At 36.9% G+C, this 14,397-nt stretch overlaps 4 protein-coding genes across 4 annotated transcripts; 2 read left to right on the forward strand and 2 right to left on the reverse strand.

The window, feature by feature from the left end:
• Positions 1–897: 897 nt before the first annotated feature.
• LOC140807882 (eukaryotic translation initiation factor 3 subunit F-like) lies at positions 898–5,691 on the reverse strand. Its single transcript, XM_073164838.1, is given in 7 exon segments — positions 898–1,229; positions 1,713–1,826; positions 1,908–2,029; positions 2,617–2,846; positions 3,427–3,506; positions 5,456–5,640; positions 5,643–5,691. Coding segments are annotated over 7 exon segments (855 nt in total). The 5' UTR covers positions 5,677–5,691; the 3' UTR covers positions 898–1,139.
• Positions 5,692–6,391: 700 nt separating this feature from the next.
• Positions 6,392–8,963, forward strand: LOC140807056 (uncharacterized). Its single transcript, XM_073163718.1, has 5 exons — positions 6,392–6,494; positions 6,606–6,701; positions 7,015–7,140; positions 7,604–7,772; positions 8,521–8,963. Exons 1-5 carry the CDS (start codon positions 6,471–6,473, stop codon positions 8,745–8,747), a joined length of 642 nt encoding a protein of 213 aa, XP_073019819.1. The 5' UTR covers positions 6,392–6,470; the 3' UTR covers positions 8,748–8,963.
• A 131-nt stretch (positions 8,964–9,094) lies between these two features.
• Positions 9,095–11,489, forward strand: LOC140807054 (pentatricopeptide repeat-containing protein At5g13270, chloroplastic). Its single transcript, XM_073163716.1, has one exon. It carries the CDS (start codon positions 9,190–9,192, stop codon positions 11,470–11,472), a length of 2,283 nt encoding a protein of 760 aa, XP_073019817.1. The 5' UTR covers positions 9,095–9,189; the 3' UTR covers positions 11,473–11,489.
• A 42-nt stretch (positions 11,490–11,531) lies between these two features.
• On the reverse strand, positions 11,532–14,086 carry LOC140807055 (thioredoxin-like protein HCF164, chloroplastic). Its single transcript, XM_073163717.1, has 4 exons — positions 13,818–14,086; positions 13,380–13,619; positions 12,633–12,736; positions 11,532–12,383 (listed from the first exon to the last, which is right to left on the reverse strand). Exons 1-4 carry the CDS (start codon positions 14,001–14,003, stop codon positions 12,101–12,103), a joined length of 813 nt encoding a protein of 270 aa, XP_073019818.1. The 5' UTR covers positions 14,004–14,086; the 3' UTR covers positions 11,532–12,100.
• Between the last annotated feature and the right edge of the window lie 311 nt (positions 14,087–14,397).

Raw genomic sequence — 14,397 nt, forward strand, 5'->3', positions numbered from 1 at the left:
ACCAAAAGCTATGATGGATAAAAGTGTCATGCGTCCGATTCACTTGTCCCTTTCCATTCCTCCAAATAGATAGCGATACGATACCAACCTTTTCCCCGCAAATTTTATCGAGTAAATGGAACCATAAAATTATACAAAGGTAAAAAAATCTATGAATTTGATCGAGAAAAAGATACAAATATAATTTTTTTTTTCAAAAAAAAAAAAAAAAAAAACTAAACCGACCTTTCACATCTGGCCACTTGCTCACATAAATGAGGGGAAATGTTTTTCAGTGAGATTCGAGAAGTGTAATAAAGTAATGGGGAGATTTAGTTTTCTTAGGTTTGGCCTAAAATTAATGGGAATAGAGGGGAGGGATGTGCGTGAAGTCTAGGCAGCCCTAATTTCCGTCGGTTTCTTTCTTGTCTCCACTAATCTTTGTCACCACTCTTTTGTGCGAATTCTCTATAAATATGTTATTATTAAAACCTTATTTTTTTTTTCGACATTACTTCTATTTCCCAGATAAACGTTGGGATATTTTATTTTTTAATCCTCAAATGGCCGTGATTTTTATGGGATCAACAATTATTTTTTATGTTCATTGGTTATCCAAGATAGTACATCCAACCAAATAAAAAAAAAGCTAGGTTATTTTTTTATGCATTGGCATATGAATACTAATCTTGAAAGGAGATGACATTAAACCAATTAAGCCATAATCTTAATCATCGCAAATAATTACCATAACGACAACGCCCATAATACCTCTCATTCAAATTTTGAAAAGTTTAGTTCAACCAATCTTGAAAGCATCATTTTCGTGAAAAATTCGACGATCGCTATTATATTAAAAAAAATTATGCAAGGTCGAGCGTTAACTCCATATATTTTCATCAACGATTAACAAAAAAATAGGGTCGAATAAATCATTAAAATCCCTGTATCTCGTGCATTGTAGCTCAACTATCAAGATCTTATCACTATTCCATACATAAGAATCTAAGTAAAATCTTGGTCACTAAACGCTCATAAGCAAATACATGAAAACATGGGTATTTTTCCTTCAGAATGATGAGGCCCACCAAACAAATGTCACGTCATTGCAAGTATAAGAACTGACATGGAATTTGAGTTCCTTGGAAGATTTGTGTCTGTTACAGGATCTGAGCAGCGGTATTCAGTTTTTCGGCTAAGCTGAGTTGTGTTCTTGTAATGCTAGACAAATAAACTAAGAGAAGTTGATCCTGCAAGGAGATTACTCGTAGTGAGACAAGACAATTCCCAGTGAAATAAATTCTTCAATTTTACTACAGAAGTACGTAGGATAGAAGTTTTTATGTCAATCCCTTGTATAAGTTTAATCGAGGGGCTTTAGACTCTCCACTCCCAAAATTCTTCAATTTCACTACAACTTCTTCAATTTCACTACAACCAACATTGATCTAACTAATTGTCCACCCATTCCAAGCACTGATTGTATAGGAGAATCCATGCATACTAACTACTAAGAAGCTTTATTTCGCTAAATTTTGACCGATCTGATTATTGATCTGAATAACAGTGATTTTGCTTTCCTGAGCATTACCAAGTACTGGTACCGTGTTTAAATAAGGATCCAATGTTTTTCATTCTCCTTGGCATCATATGATACTAAAATATGACCTGAAACTGTGGAAGCTAGTATTTGCTTAAGAAAAGACGGGTAGAATTGGTAATAAGAGTCATACCTGCAGGCTATTATTCATTAGCTTATCAAAGACATGCGGAGGGAGTTTAGGGAGAGATGCCACGGTATCTGATATGAATCTTCCAATTTCATTATGAGGGGCAACACGGCCTTCCTGAATGAGACCAAAAAACAGCATTCAGAGGAAAAAGGGGCTCAAAGTTATTACATAAGAAGAAATTTGAAGCTCTCTCACCACAACATCATCTACATATTTGTAGATTTCATCTATTAGAGTAAGCAAGTGTTCCATCGATACTTCCATTCCTTCAAGATCATTGGGAAGCTTATCCACTTTTGCTGGTTTAAGCACATCAACTACAATGTAGCAAAAAATATCAAATTTTCAAAACAAACATACTGTATGTAAAGCTAAACTAATAAAGATCTATGACAAGGACATGTAACTTGTAGAATCACTTCATGTAAAAAATTATGATCATGCATTTATGTGTGAGAGAGGGCAACCAGATTTCACAAATTATTCTAAAAAATTAAAAATAGAAAATTTTGAAGTATTCAAAATTTGAGATGAACAGTTTACTTCCTCTAGTGGACCACTTCTAGTCTTTAACCATGAAGCATTTTTTATATGAAGAGCAGCTACATAATCATCCAAACCAAAAACCAACTGTTTAATCAAATATAAGTGTCAACGCCACACATAATAGCATAAGCCCGCGAAGTAAAGGTCCACAAATTTTTTATTTTCATCACCATAGTGCAGAACCAATCAAAGCCATTCGCTGAAGTTTCTCCAAAATCGTACAAGATCAGAATGTTTAAAAATATAAAATCTTGAAGGTAGTATAGTAACGTCATGCATATATTGCATAAAAAACACACATGCTCAGACATGCTAGTTCACGGGCATTTATGGAGTACGAGATCAGAGAGACGCATACATCCAATCTGCTCCGCCTCGATCATACAAAGGTCCAGTGGAATTTCTTGAAACTGTGCAGCAAGTTGTTGATCCCCGAGAGATAAATTCGTAGAAACAAAAGCCTTGATTGTAGCCTTCCCATTTCTAAATGCAGTATCAACAGTCAAATGAACAGGATTGGTAACTTCTCTAGAGTAGAACTCGTGGAACAAAGCACTGCCGCCAGAGACTCCAAAACCAGTTGAAAACCTGTCCACACAAACAACCGAAAATCGGAAAATAAACTGAAATTCCATCACAGTAGCCAAGGCATGAAATCTTATCGATCCTTTAGAAAAGAAAACTCCATATAAATATAAATATATAAAAGCAAGAAATCAATGAAAAAGGTGATTCATTATTAATAGGCTTCAGTAAATCGAGTGACGTCATCATCAGATTATTTTACTAGAAAGAGTATGAACAAGGAGTTGAATAGAAGCATTCACAAGACTGCATTTCATTACGACCATAATTTGGTACCGGTGTCCATGCAAAGCACTGTCAATAGTTCAGCATGTTATCATCAAGGGAAAAGGGAAAAATATAAATAGCAATACAGTAAACACTAGACAAGACAAGGCAGTCAGAATCCAAATCCGAATCCAAAAGGAAGAGGCAAAGGATGGTGATATCACAAACATGTCTTATGAACAGCAAGGAAAATTTCGACAGTAACAGTTGCATCATACGACAAAGAAATTCTCGAAGCCGTAGACTTCAAATATGATCAAACATAGATGGCCAATACAAAAAGATAAAGCAACCGATAAGGAGAAGAAACAACTACCATCCAACAATGACTTCCTTTGGATTCACCTTCTGGTGGGATGCCAACATGCTGTTATGATAATCAATATCCAGAGCAACCTATAATGAAGTCAACCAATAAGGAAAATAGTACTTAAAAATACTAGGGGTCTCCATCTCACCTATAACGGACATGAGCTATCCCGATCTCAGACTCCCACAGGGCCTTTCTTGTAAACGAGCTCCATCTGGAGCCTTCTCCCTCATGGGATTTCCAATGCAATATCACTCATAAAATATCACACTCATGGAAAGTAGTTTCTTTCGCCACCAGCACTCGAACCTAAAACCTCCAGGATAAGTACTTAGATTCATGAGAGTGGGTACTTCCAAGATAAGTACTTAAATTCATAAGACTGTGTACCAATTGAGCTAGTAAGTTCAAGTGTTGGGGGAGACGAAAGGAACTCTTTTTCCAGGGATGTGGATATTTATATGCATAATGGTGCATAGAAAAGTCCGTGAGGGAGAAGACCCTAAATGAAGCCCGTTTACTGGAAAATGCCTTAGAGAGACCTCGTTTACAGGATAAAGCCTCAAGGGACCCTTAGATCGAGATAATCCATGGTCGTTACATTACCACTCATAATCCGCCAAAAATTCCATCATAGAAACACCCTCATCCCGCCAACAACATAAAAGAAAACAAAAGAAGCAATAAAAAAAACTAAAAAGATTGCACGAAATATAAAAATATTTGAAATTTGTATTTGATAAATCTACACAAACCAAAAAACTAATAGATTTATCCTATAACCCTTCATATTTGTCAAAAGCGAGTGTTTCTTGCGCTTAAGCGCATGGCTTGAGCTTCTGACAAGTCCGATACGCGCGATGTCTATAAAGTGCACACTTCGGTGTGCTTCAACTCAAAATGCGCTTTGCGCTTGAGGGAAAAGTGCTGCCTTTTTTTGAAAAAAATCTGCACAGTGCTAAAGTGAGATTTCACTCTGAAACCCAAAATATTTTTTAAAAAAAGAAAAGCTAGCCCCTAAACCGCAGCTCTCTCGCCAAGAAAAGCTAAAGCTCTAAACATAAATCTCTACCCTGTACATCTCCTTGCATCGCCTCTCCCCGCCTCTCGTCTGGCCTGAAAGAAAAAAATCGGGAAAGAATCCAAGACAAGCTGCTCGCAGGAATAAAATGGAGGGGTCGTTATTATGGGTAAAAAAGGACTGGGTTCAAAAGAGGGGGACAGGCACGTTATTCATCTGGTTTACACTAGGAGAAACAAGAGAGGCCCGTCTAGGAACGGAAATATATAGAGAAAGGAAAAGAGTAGTTAGCTTTATATCATTCTCATCTTTGTGTGTGAGTACTAGCCGAGCGCTAGGGATAGTGGAGAGAAAACTGTATAGAGGCAACTACGGGTTTAGAACATTCATTTTCAATTATATTTCATCTCATATTTTATATTTCACTTCAATTCATCCCTTTATTATCTTAAATTCTTACAGCATTTTGTAATCAAATATCATTGCATATCAGAAGTTAATCGTTTTTTAAATGAAAAAATATAAAAGGAAAAAAAACAGAATCGTGTGAAAAAAAAAGATGACGATTACTTTGATATTTCACCATTCACATTTTCAAAGACTTTTGATTTTAGTTTTTCTGATAATGTTTTTTTTTTTTTTTTTTGCGTTTTGATTCCGGAAAATGTGAGCTTCGCTTTGCGTGAGCTTTGAGCCCCAACACTTGAGCTTGACAACTATGAACCTTTTCCTGATATACAAGAATTAGAGTGGTATAACCCAACCCAAATTCTCTTTTAATCAGAGAAAAGAGGCCAAAAATTGTAATTAACGGCAAGCTTAAGGAGGCCATTTGAGGTAGAAACTTCAATCGTTATCAGACCCAGGCAACAGGCCTGTGCTTCCCCGGTATAGAACGAAAAATAAACCACCTTTCCGATCGCTTAAACTTCATATGCATTGATTTCAATTTTTCTCACAACTAAAAAGTATATAATAAAAAAAAATAGCAAGAAACTGAAGAAAGCGGTGAACCTGATCCGAGGACTCATTGTGAGGAACAGCATAGGAGTTACGAATATCAACGGTTCCATCTGGTAAAACGCAACCGAGAAGCGTCCCGATGACTCTCTCAGCTTGGTCGGGTCGCCTCACGTAGTAATCGATGATGTTGAATATAATCAGCGGATGTACTCTAGCCGATAGGATTGCCACTGATGTCCAAACTGCAGCACAATTTGTTCGCTAGACGCCATTGTTGCGTACCGATTCCTGCTGTGTATGCTGTGGCCGGGTAAGAGAGAGATGCAGAGGGGGGTGGGGACTGGGTTTTCTCTCTGTGGAAATTGGTTGGGCCTATTTAATGGCCCAATTTGTTGAGCCCGCGAATAACATTTTAAGTTAAAAAATATGGTTGAATCTGTAATTGATTTTAAAATATTCACGAAATAAAAAAGAGTAATTTTTTATTAGTGGCAATTTCACATATCTATGTTTTTTAGACATAGCATAACTAACAAAAAAAATAATATTATTATGATAAAAATAATATTTTTGACAGTAAAACTAATAATTTTTAATAGATCTGGTCAGAATCTATCTTATAAAATTGATTTATGAAACAATATCATAAAAAATTTATAAAAAACATATACAATGGATCAAACTGCAAATTCGAGTTTCTAGCAAACATATACTAAAATAAATTATTAATTATCCCAGACATTTCTTATTTTTATTTATTCTAATAAAAATATTTATTTTAATTTGTCTATATGTCAAGCAAACAAAACGTACATCCACACCAGCACAGTGTACCAGCAAATGATTTTCCTCGGTGCCCAGATAAACCCTGCTTTTACAGAGCATGACCAACCAAAAAAGGACACGTGGACTCAGTGGGTCCATTTCCATTTCCATGCTTACAAAGTAGCCAGCATGCATACAAATCGTCGCCAGAGGTCTCCGGCTTCAGCAGAGCCCGTTTTTAGCAAAACAAAACGCCACCGTGTTCCGCCGCCGTTTCGCTGCGTGTATAAGGCCTTCGCAGATGAGAAGAGGAAGACCCAGAAATGTTTTTCTTTTCATTCCTTGTTTTCTTTTTTCTTTCATTTTCGGTTTATTGTTCACCTTTTTTTATTCCTTAATTTGCATTTTTTTCCTTCTCCATTTGTTGATTTTTTAGCCTCGTCTAACACGAATGGACGCGGCGGTGGACGCCATGGCTCCGTTAGGTTTCACAGAGAAGCAGGTTAAAAAAGCAGTGAAAGGACTTATCGAGGTACACTGTGTGAAATTTTTGGTTTTATTGCCTGATTTTATCGTGTTCCTAGTTTTGTGTCTTATTTTGAAAAAGGGTGTAGCTTGAGAAATATGGTATTGCACAAAACATTGGTGATTTTTTGTTCATCTGAGCAACTCACCAAACCATGGATTCTAGTTGAAATTATATATGATCCATTATTTAGGGTGAAATCTGTTTTTTCACTTCCTTGTGTGAAAATATCCTTTAGAATGCCAAAATCTCCATTGAAGCAAAATTCAAGACTTTAAATCGTTTTATCAAATTACTTAGTATGTTTTGAGTCTCTCAGGTTTACGATGGAAATGATGCATGGCCAGTCATTGAAGAAGCTTCATATACCTTGCTTCTTGAAGTGATGCTTAATGATGCAGCAATTAATCAAGAGCAAGGTACAGAAGTTGCAAACAAATCCAAGGTATAATTCACATGAGAAATGACAGCCATTCCCATTTTCTTGATTTCAATTTTTCATAACATGACATTGGGAGAAAGTAGGCTAGCTTCGCTTTTTATTTCAAAAGTCGACATATTATGATTTGATTCAGTGTCCATCTTCTGATTATATAGGCCATGCATTATTGATCAGTGCATCTAGTTTGGAAAATATGGTCATGGGCTTTTGATAAAAATAATATAAAAAGTTGGGTTCAGCTGCCATAATTTTGAAAACGTACAATGTTGTTAAGTTGAAATCTGTTAAAAATCAAACTGAATGCCAGTTACATTATTCCAATGCAATAATATACTTTAGATACCCTATCCTTTGCCTTTAAAAAAATCACAAGTTAATTAACATGAAGAATCACATATACTTTCCGTAAATTTTCAATCCCTTTTCTGGTTCATTTTCACGTATAGTAGCCTATTTGTGTTTTCAGGACAATTGCTTGGAGGAAGGAACATCAGGAATAGCTTCAAATAGAGTACTTCCAGATATTCGACAACATGAACAACGTGAAGACGATGCCCCAAATCCCTCGGATATTGTAGTTGCAGATCCCAAACCCCCTGTGGAAATCGGTGCTTCATCAGGGATCATCATTAATGGTAATTGAGTTACTTCAATTTCTGTGCTTCCTCGAAGCATCATATAGTTTTTAATAACATACTTGTTCGTAACCTTTCAACTCAACTTAAACACTACTTAAATCTGCTCACAGGTTATATCAGATGAAGTTTTAGTCGACGGCGAAAGAAATAAGACTGAGCTAGAAGAGACAGAGCAAATTTTTTTAACATAGTTTTGAACGTGATGACCAATAAACTTTTTTTTCCAGAAACCACAGATAGAAAAGAACTAATAATGTTGCTAGAAAGATGACATAGCTAAAAAAATTCTTGCCGTTTTAAATGAAGCATATCTCTGTGTTAGAGTCTGGTTTTATTGCTCTAATTTTCTCTGTTTTTCATATCAAAATATGAATCGGATGAGAAAAAGAGGCGTTGTTTGTGCAAGTAAGAATTTTGACGAAAATGAACTTAAAACATATAGAGTATTTGCATTTTTAGGGATAAAATAAAATATCTAGAATTTCCTATGTCTGAAATGTGAGTGCTTGTACAAACTCCTAGATAGACACTAATGAGTAATGCAAGTATAGTTCAGAATCCTTCTTCACACTCTCTGCATCAAATCTTGGGTCTGCACACCTCAAAGCTTTTCAAAGGCTGATGAGTAACTGTGAGCAAAATGTTGAGTGATCAGAAACACTCAAGAAAATAGTTTTATGTGCAAGAATTGTTTATTTAATGCCATTACTTCTCTTGATAAATTCAAAATTGTTCTACTAAGCAGAAGGTGGTTCTGAAGTTCTAACAACTGAAACAATGGAAAACGTTTTGTGCAAAACCGCTAGGGATTCTGAGACCAGGTTGCAACTTAAAGTGAAAAGTTCATCGTCGATTCCTTCTCCTCCAGCAACCGATACTCATCCACCTAGAAGGTGTTGGCCTTGCTATGGATGGATCGACAGCGATGACGAAGAGGAGCCAAATGATTTCATAAACTTGGATCCGGCCTGATCAACTGGTTTCTTTGATCTGAAAATTAATTGTCAACATGAAGTCAAACACATTGACTTCAAACGTGTAAACAAATTTAGTTAGAAAAAGGGGAGAAGAAAAGTTTGATGGACCCTAAATTCTTGACCCTTGTCTCCACCTCTATAGGTCACATGTAGTAGCAAGTATTTATCTATTTAAGTTGCAAACCAAAGCTGAAAAAGGTTGTACTGTTAAAATTTCTAATATCGATTACATTTTTTGTCATATGTGTATTTTTTTTAACAATTATATTGATCTCATTTATTTTTTATTTAGAAAAAATATTTAAAATTAAGGATCTTTTTATTTATATGTCAAATTTGAGAAATGTTACATACGGAGGAGGAGATTCCTATGTTATACCAGTGCATAAGTGATAAAGAAACCAACTTTGATTCCTACAACCAAGGCGCTCAAATTAATGAGGATTCTCCAGTTACTCAACCCGCCGTTGCCGCAATCATCACTTCCTTACACGGACAAGATATCAAACATTCGGACTGCGAATTACACCCAAATTCCCTCTTGGGTTTCTCTCGATTCCAACAATTTTTCATCCAGAACCCCCCAAACTCAGGAGGGAAAAATCGAAAACGTCCATTTGGTTTCGCTTTCCGAGCAAGGAAAACTGAAAGAAGCCCATGAATTCCTTCTTGAAATGCAGCGTTGTGACGTTCCTGTTGCCGCTCAATCATACAAACACTTGCTTCAAGCATGTGCAAATTTAAGGTCGTTGCACTTTGGAAAGTCAATTCACGATGGATTAGGGAAAAACCCACCCGCGTCTGTCTTAAATTATGTGCTTCAGATGTATTGTGATTGCGGAAGTTTTCAGGATGCTCGTACTTTGTTCGATGAAATGGATGAAAGAACTTTGGGTTCGTGGCTCACACTTCTATCTGCTTATGTAAATGAAGGTCTGTTGACGAACGCTTTAGAATTGTATTTGAAAATGCAAGAATCAGATACTGAAGCTAACCCTTCCGTTTATATTAGTCTTTTGAAATCGTTTTCCAATTTTTCATATTTGGAGCTGGGTAAACAGATTCACTGTCAGGTGATTAAGGCTGGGATGACTAAAAAAGTGGCTATGGACACTGCGATATGTAACATGTATGCGAAATGTGGGTGTCTTGAGGACGCTGAGTTAGGTTTCAAGCTGATGCAGGAAAAGAATACCGTGACATGGACAACAATGATGGTGGGTTGTACTCAAGCTGATAGGCAAGATGATGCCTTGATATACCTCAAGAGGATGGTGGATCAAGATGTTCATCTGGATGAGTTTGTATTTTCGATTGCTCTAAAGGCATGCATTGTGCTCAACAATCGTAAAATGGGGGAGCAAATTCACACTTCGATTGTTAAACTTGGGTTGGAAAATGAGGTCTCGGCAGGCACGCCTCTTGTGGATTTTTACGTCAAATGCGGAGATATTGAATCCGCTACTCAGGCATTTGAGCAGGTAAGGGAACCAAATGATGTTTCTTGGAGTGCTATATTGCGTGGTTATTCCCAAATCGGTGAAGTTGACAAGTGTGTCAAGGTGCTTAATTCTTTAAGAAATAAAGGTGCTATTTTGAATGAATTTATATATACAAGCATCTTTCAAGTGTGCTCTGCATTAGCAGACTTGAATTTGGGTGCTCAAGCTCATGGAGATGCCATAAAAAGAGGTTTGGTTTCAAATCTTTATGGAGAGACTGCCTTGATTACTATGTATGCCAAATGCGGAAGAATGGATGATGGCCATCAAGTGTTTGAAATGATGGATGAACCCGACACTGTAGCTTGGACTGCTTTGATTGCTGGTTGTGCCTACCATGGTAATGCTCTTGAAGCCCTATCTCTCTTTGGAAGGATGCAGGCTTCTGGTGTGAAGGCGAATGCTGTTACATTCGTGGCAGTTTTCAGTGCTTGTAGCCATGCTGGTTTGGTCGGAGAGGCCAAACAGTATCTAGAGTCAATGAGTGGCGAGCACGGTGTGGAGCCAACAATTAGTCATTATGATTGTATGATTGATATTTATTCTCGAGCTGGTTTACTAAATGAAGCACTTGAATTGATATACACAATGCCTTTTGAACCTGATGTAATGAGTTGGAAAAGTTTATTAGGAGGGTGCTCCATTCACAAAAATTTTGAGCTGGGAAAAGTTGCGGCTGAGAAGCTCCTTCAACTGGATCCAAACGACACTGCAGCTTATGTTCTCATGTTCAACTTGCATGCTTTGTGTGGTAGGTGGGATGAGGCTGCAAGAGTAAGAAAGCTGATGGCTGAAAGAGACTTACGAAAGGAAGTTGGCTGTAGCTGGATTACTGTTAAGGGTAAGGTACACCGATTTATAGTGGGTGATCAGCACCATCCTCGAACTAAAGAGATTTACTCAAAACTTGAGGAATTGAAATTTGCTGATTCTAGCCAAGAAAATGCAGTTTTAAGTGAAGATGATTTGTCAAATATTTTGGCGGAGCGTAAAGAACAGCTTCTAATCCACAGCGAGAGGCTTGCAATTGCATTTGGCCTCATCTCATTTCCAACTAACGCTCCCATCACGGTATTCAAGAATCTCAGGGCTTGCAAAGATTGCCATGATTTTGCAAAACATGTATCTTCGGTTACAGGACGAACAATTGTTGTTAGAGATTCTAACAGATTCCATCACTTCAAATCCGGAGGATGCTCCTGTGGTGATTATTGGTGAATTTTGTGACGATCTGATACTGTTATTTCAAATTATTTTAAAGGAAGACGATGTATATATTCGATGAAATTGATTGTCTACTGAATAGATTTTCTTTTAGGAAAACTTCAGAAACCGGAGACTACGTCCCAAAACCCCACCCTCTGATGTAGTTGAGCCTAGATGCCTTGGAGAAGCTGATAGCTCCTATGGGATCAATATAGATGAAATTTAGTTGCTTCCTCGTTTTAGCTTTTTCCAAGTTCATAGTCTTTTACAAAATATTTATTTTTTAGCTATCCAACTCAACAATAACCAAAACATGAATTATTTCTAGTGAACTTGAGTGAGAAGCAAGATAGAGCTTGATAAAACGCTCGTTTAACATGGTTTTGAACTTGGAAAATGAACTCTTCACAGTCCCAAAAAGCAGGAAGGAACGGACAAATAATGGTGCAAGAAAGATGCAACACACCTAGAAAAAGGGATCGTGCAGTTTAGGTATCGACCTATTTAACGTGCCGGAGTAATGTATTTGTGAATTGGAGTGCTTAAACTGAAATTACCATTTATTTTTCAATTTGAGAAGAAAATTACGTGTAAATGTAAATTGATAATTCGTAGCTACTGATCTGATCACCAGCTGTCCCTAACCATGACTTCTAGGATCGCCAACTTGACGAACTTTTCTGGCTTCAGTACTCGAATATTGTCCCACAACACGAGCATGAGGTACCGTTGCTTCACCTCGAGCAAGTGCATCGACATTCTCGAAAAGGTATTTTCTCGGAAGACGGCCTACGACATTACCCTCTTCGTTGCCATCTCTATCCAGGAATGCAAAATGGGGAATACCCTCAACACCAAACTCGTCAAGCTCTTGTTCCCACTTTGTGTTATCAACATTCAGCATGACAAAATTAACTCGGTCCCTGAATGCCAAATTACAGTCCTTTTAGAATACAAACCATGTGATCCGACATGTTATAGAATATTTGTCCGCCATAATAAAGTCTATCAAGCTAAAACAGTCAAATTACAACATAGCGCAAATATAGCGACAAGATATTACAATATAACAAATTATTTATGTGGTTCGACCTTAAATGCCGACATTCCCTGACAAAATGACGGGAGGGATATTACAGATTAAGACATTTAAGGGTATAAAGATCATTTACTTGTACTGTTGTTCCACTTTGTACACTTCTGGAGCTAATTCTCTACACACTTCACACCAATCTGCATAGAACTCCACAACAGTAGGTTTGCCATTTGATAGAGCCTACAGAGACAAAGCCGAATAAAGAACAAAAGGGATGCAAATGGATGGATGAAGCAGGCATAATATGGATGTAGCATTTCAAGAAAGCCCCAACATTCACACTGCAGAATAAACAACAGATGCTCAACTCTTACGCCGCATTTAATCGAAAGACTGAAGTTAGGTGAAAGAATTTGAGTTGAGGGAATGGTTTGAAACTCGGATTTCATATGATGCTACCAATATTAGCTGCATATAAAATACATCATAATTGTTTGTGCAAAAGCATAAATTGAGTAGGGATAAATATGAAATCTCATCTCGAAAGCACCCATAAAACTAAAATGGATTTGGGATCTTGTTTTCAAATTATTCAATCTAAACAAAACCTTCATCAAATGATAATTAACACAATATGCAATTTTCAAATTTTACTCAGTAGAGGAATGTGACATGTAGATTTCTATCTACATAATTCAAAGTAGCTCCCATACGTTCGTTCCTCATTGTATTGATAAACATAACTCTACATCATGTTAAATAACCAAGTTGAGAACCAAAACCTTCACTCTTTCAGAACCAAATTTTTTAAAATTTAAACTACTTCATTTAAAGCAAGATCAAGTTCTAATGCATATTCCATTTAAATATAAACTGAACAAACCTCTTCATACGGCAAAGCTGCAGCGGTGAGGTCTTTCAAAGATACCCCAAAGTCGAGCCGTGCCGATAGGAAAAGCCCAACTGCTGCAAAAGTTGAAACTGCAGCAATCACCCTATTAAATTTTTTGTCTGGATACTGGGGAAATCCTGGACTAGTTGGTGGAGCTGGAGCTTTCTCCGGAACAGCAGTATCAGCTGTTTTTGAGTCGATTTCAGATCCAGGCTCTACTGCCTGCTTTTCCTGCACTAATAAGTTACCGTGTAATAAAAAACTTCAGCAGCCACACAAACGAAACAAAACATATCAACATTTCAAATAACAGCCCAATTCCGAGTTCAATAACAGCTTATTTGTCGTTGACCTTTATAGTTTTTTTTTAAAAAAACAAGTAAATGGAAATCTGGGAATCAACTGAAGGCAAATACTGAGTCGGCGAACCTCTGAGGTAGCAGATTCAGCTGCATCGGGATTGGTTTGACATAAAAGCTTGGGAAATCGGTTATTTCTATTCTGCAAATGGAATGAGAAATTCACAGAAGCAGGCGATTGATGCTGCATATGAAAAGAATGGGGATGGAGTCTGGGAAGAAAAGTTGCCGTCGAAGTTGAAGCAACACGAGCCATGGCAGCAGAAGCTTGGCCGTTGGTTTGCTTCGTTCTTTTTTGGCGTGTTGGAGTCTTCAAAGAAATCAGATATCCAACAAAATGTAGTGGGCTCCACTTATTTTTGTGCTATATAAATTTGTTCCAAGAAAAATATTTATTTGATTATTTAAAAATCATTATCAAATTATATGGATAATTCTATGAAAAGAATATATATCTATATTTTTTAATCAACATAAATATTGTGTAAACAAAAACTTGTGTGAGATGGTCTCACGGTCATCGTATTTTGTGAGACATATCTCTTATTTGAGTCATCCGTGAAAAAGTAGTACTTTTTATGCTAAGAGTATTACTTTTTATTGTTAATATCGGTAAGATTGACTCGTCTCACAGATAAAGATTCGTGAGA

Source organism: Primulina eburnea, chromosome 12, assembly GCF_022965805.1.
Source record: "Primulina eburnea isolate SZY01 chromosome 12, ASM2296580v1, whole genome shotgun sequence".
NCBI classification, from domain to species: Eukaryota; Viridiplantae; Streptophyta; class Magnoliopsida; order Lamiales; family Gesneriaceae; genus Primulina; species Primulina eburnea.

Coding starts and splice junctions, on each gene's coding strand:
- LOC140807056 (XM_073163718.1), top strand. CDS start 6,471: ATGAGAAGAGGAAGACCCAGAAAT. Junction 6,702..7,014: donor CAGTGAAAGGACTTATCGAG/GTACACTGTGTG, acceptor TGAGTCTCTCAG/GTTTACGATGGAAATGATGC. Junction 7,141..7,603: donor AAGTTGCAAACAAATCCAAG/GTATAATTCACA, acceptor TTGTGTTTTCAG/GACAATTGCTTGGAGGAAGG.
- LOC140807054 (XM_073163716.1), top strand. CDS start 9,190: ATGAGGATTCTCCAGTTACTCAACCCGCCGTTGCCGCAATCATCACTT.
- LOC140807055 (XM_073163717.1), bottom strand. CDS start 14,003: ATGGCTCGTGTTGCTTCAACTTCGACGGCAACTTTTCTTCCCAGACTC. Junction 12,737..13,379: donor CAGCTTTGCCGTATGAAGAG/GTTTGTTCAGTT, acceptor TTGTCTCTGTAG/GCTCTATCAAATGGCAAACC. Junction 12,384..12,632: donor AAAGTGGAACAACAGTACAA/GTAAATGATCTT, acceptor TTTGGCATTCAG/GGACCGAGTTAATTTTGTCA.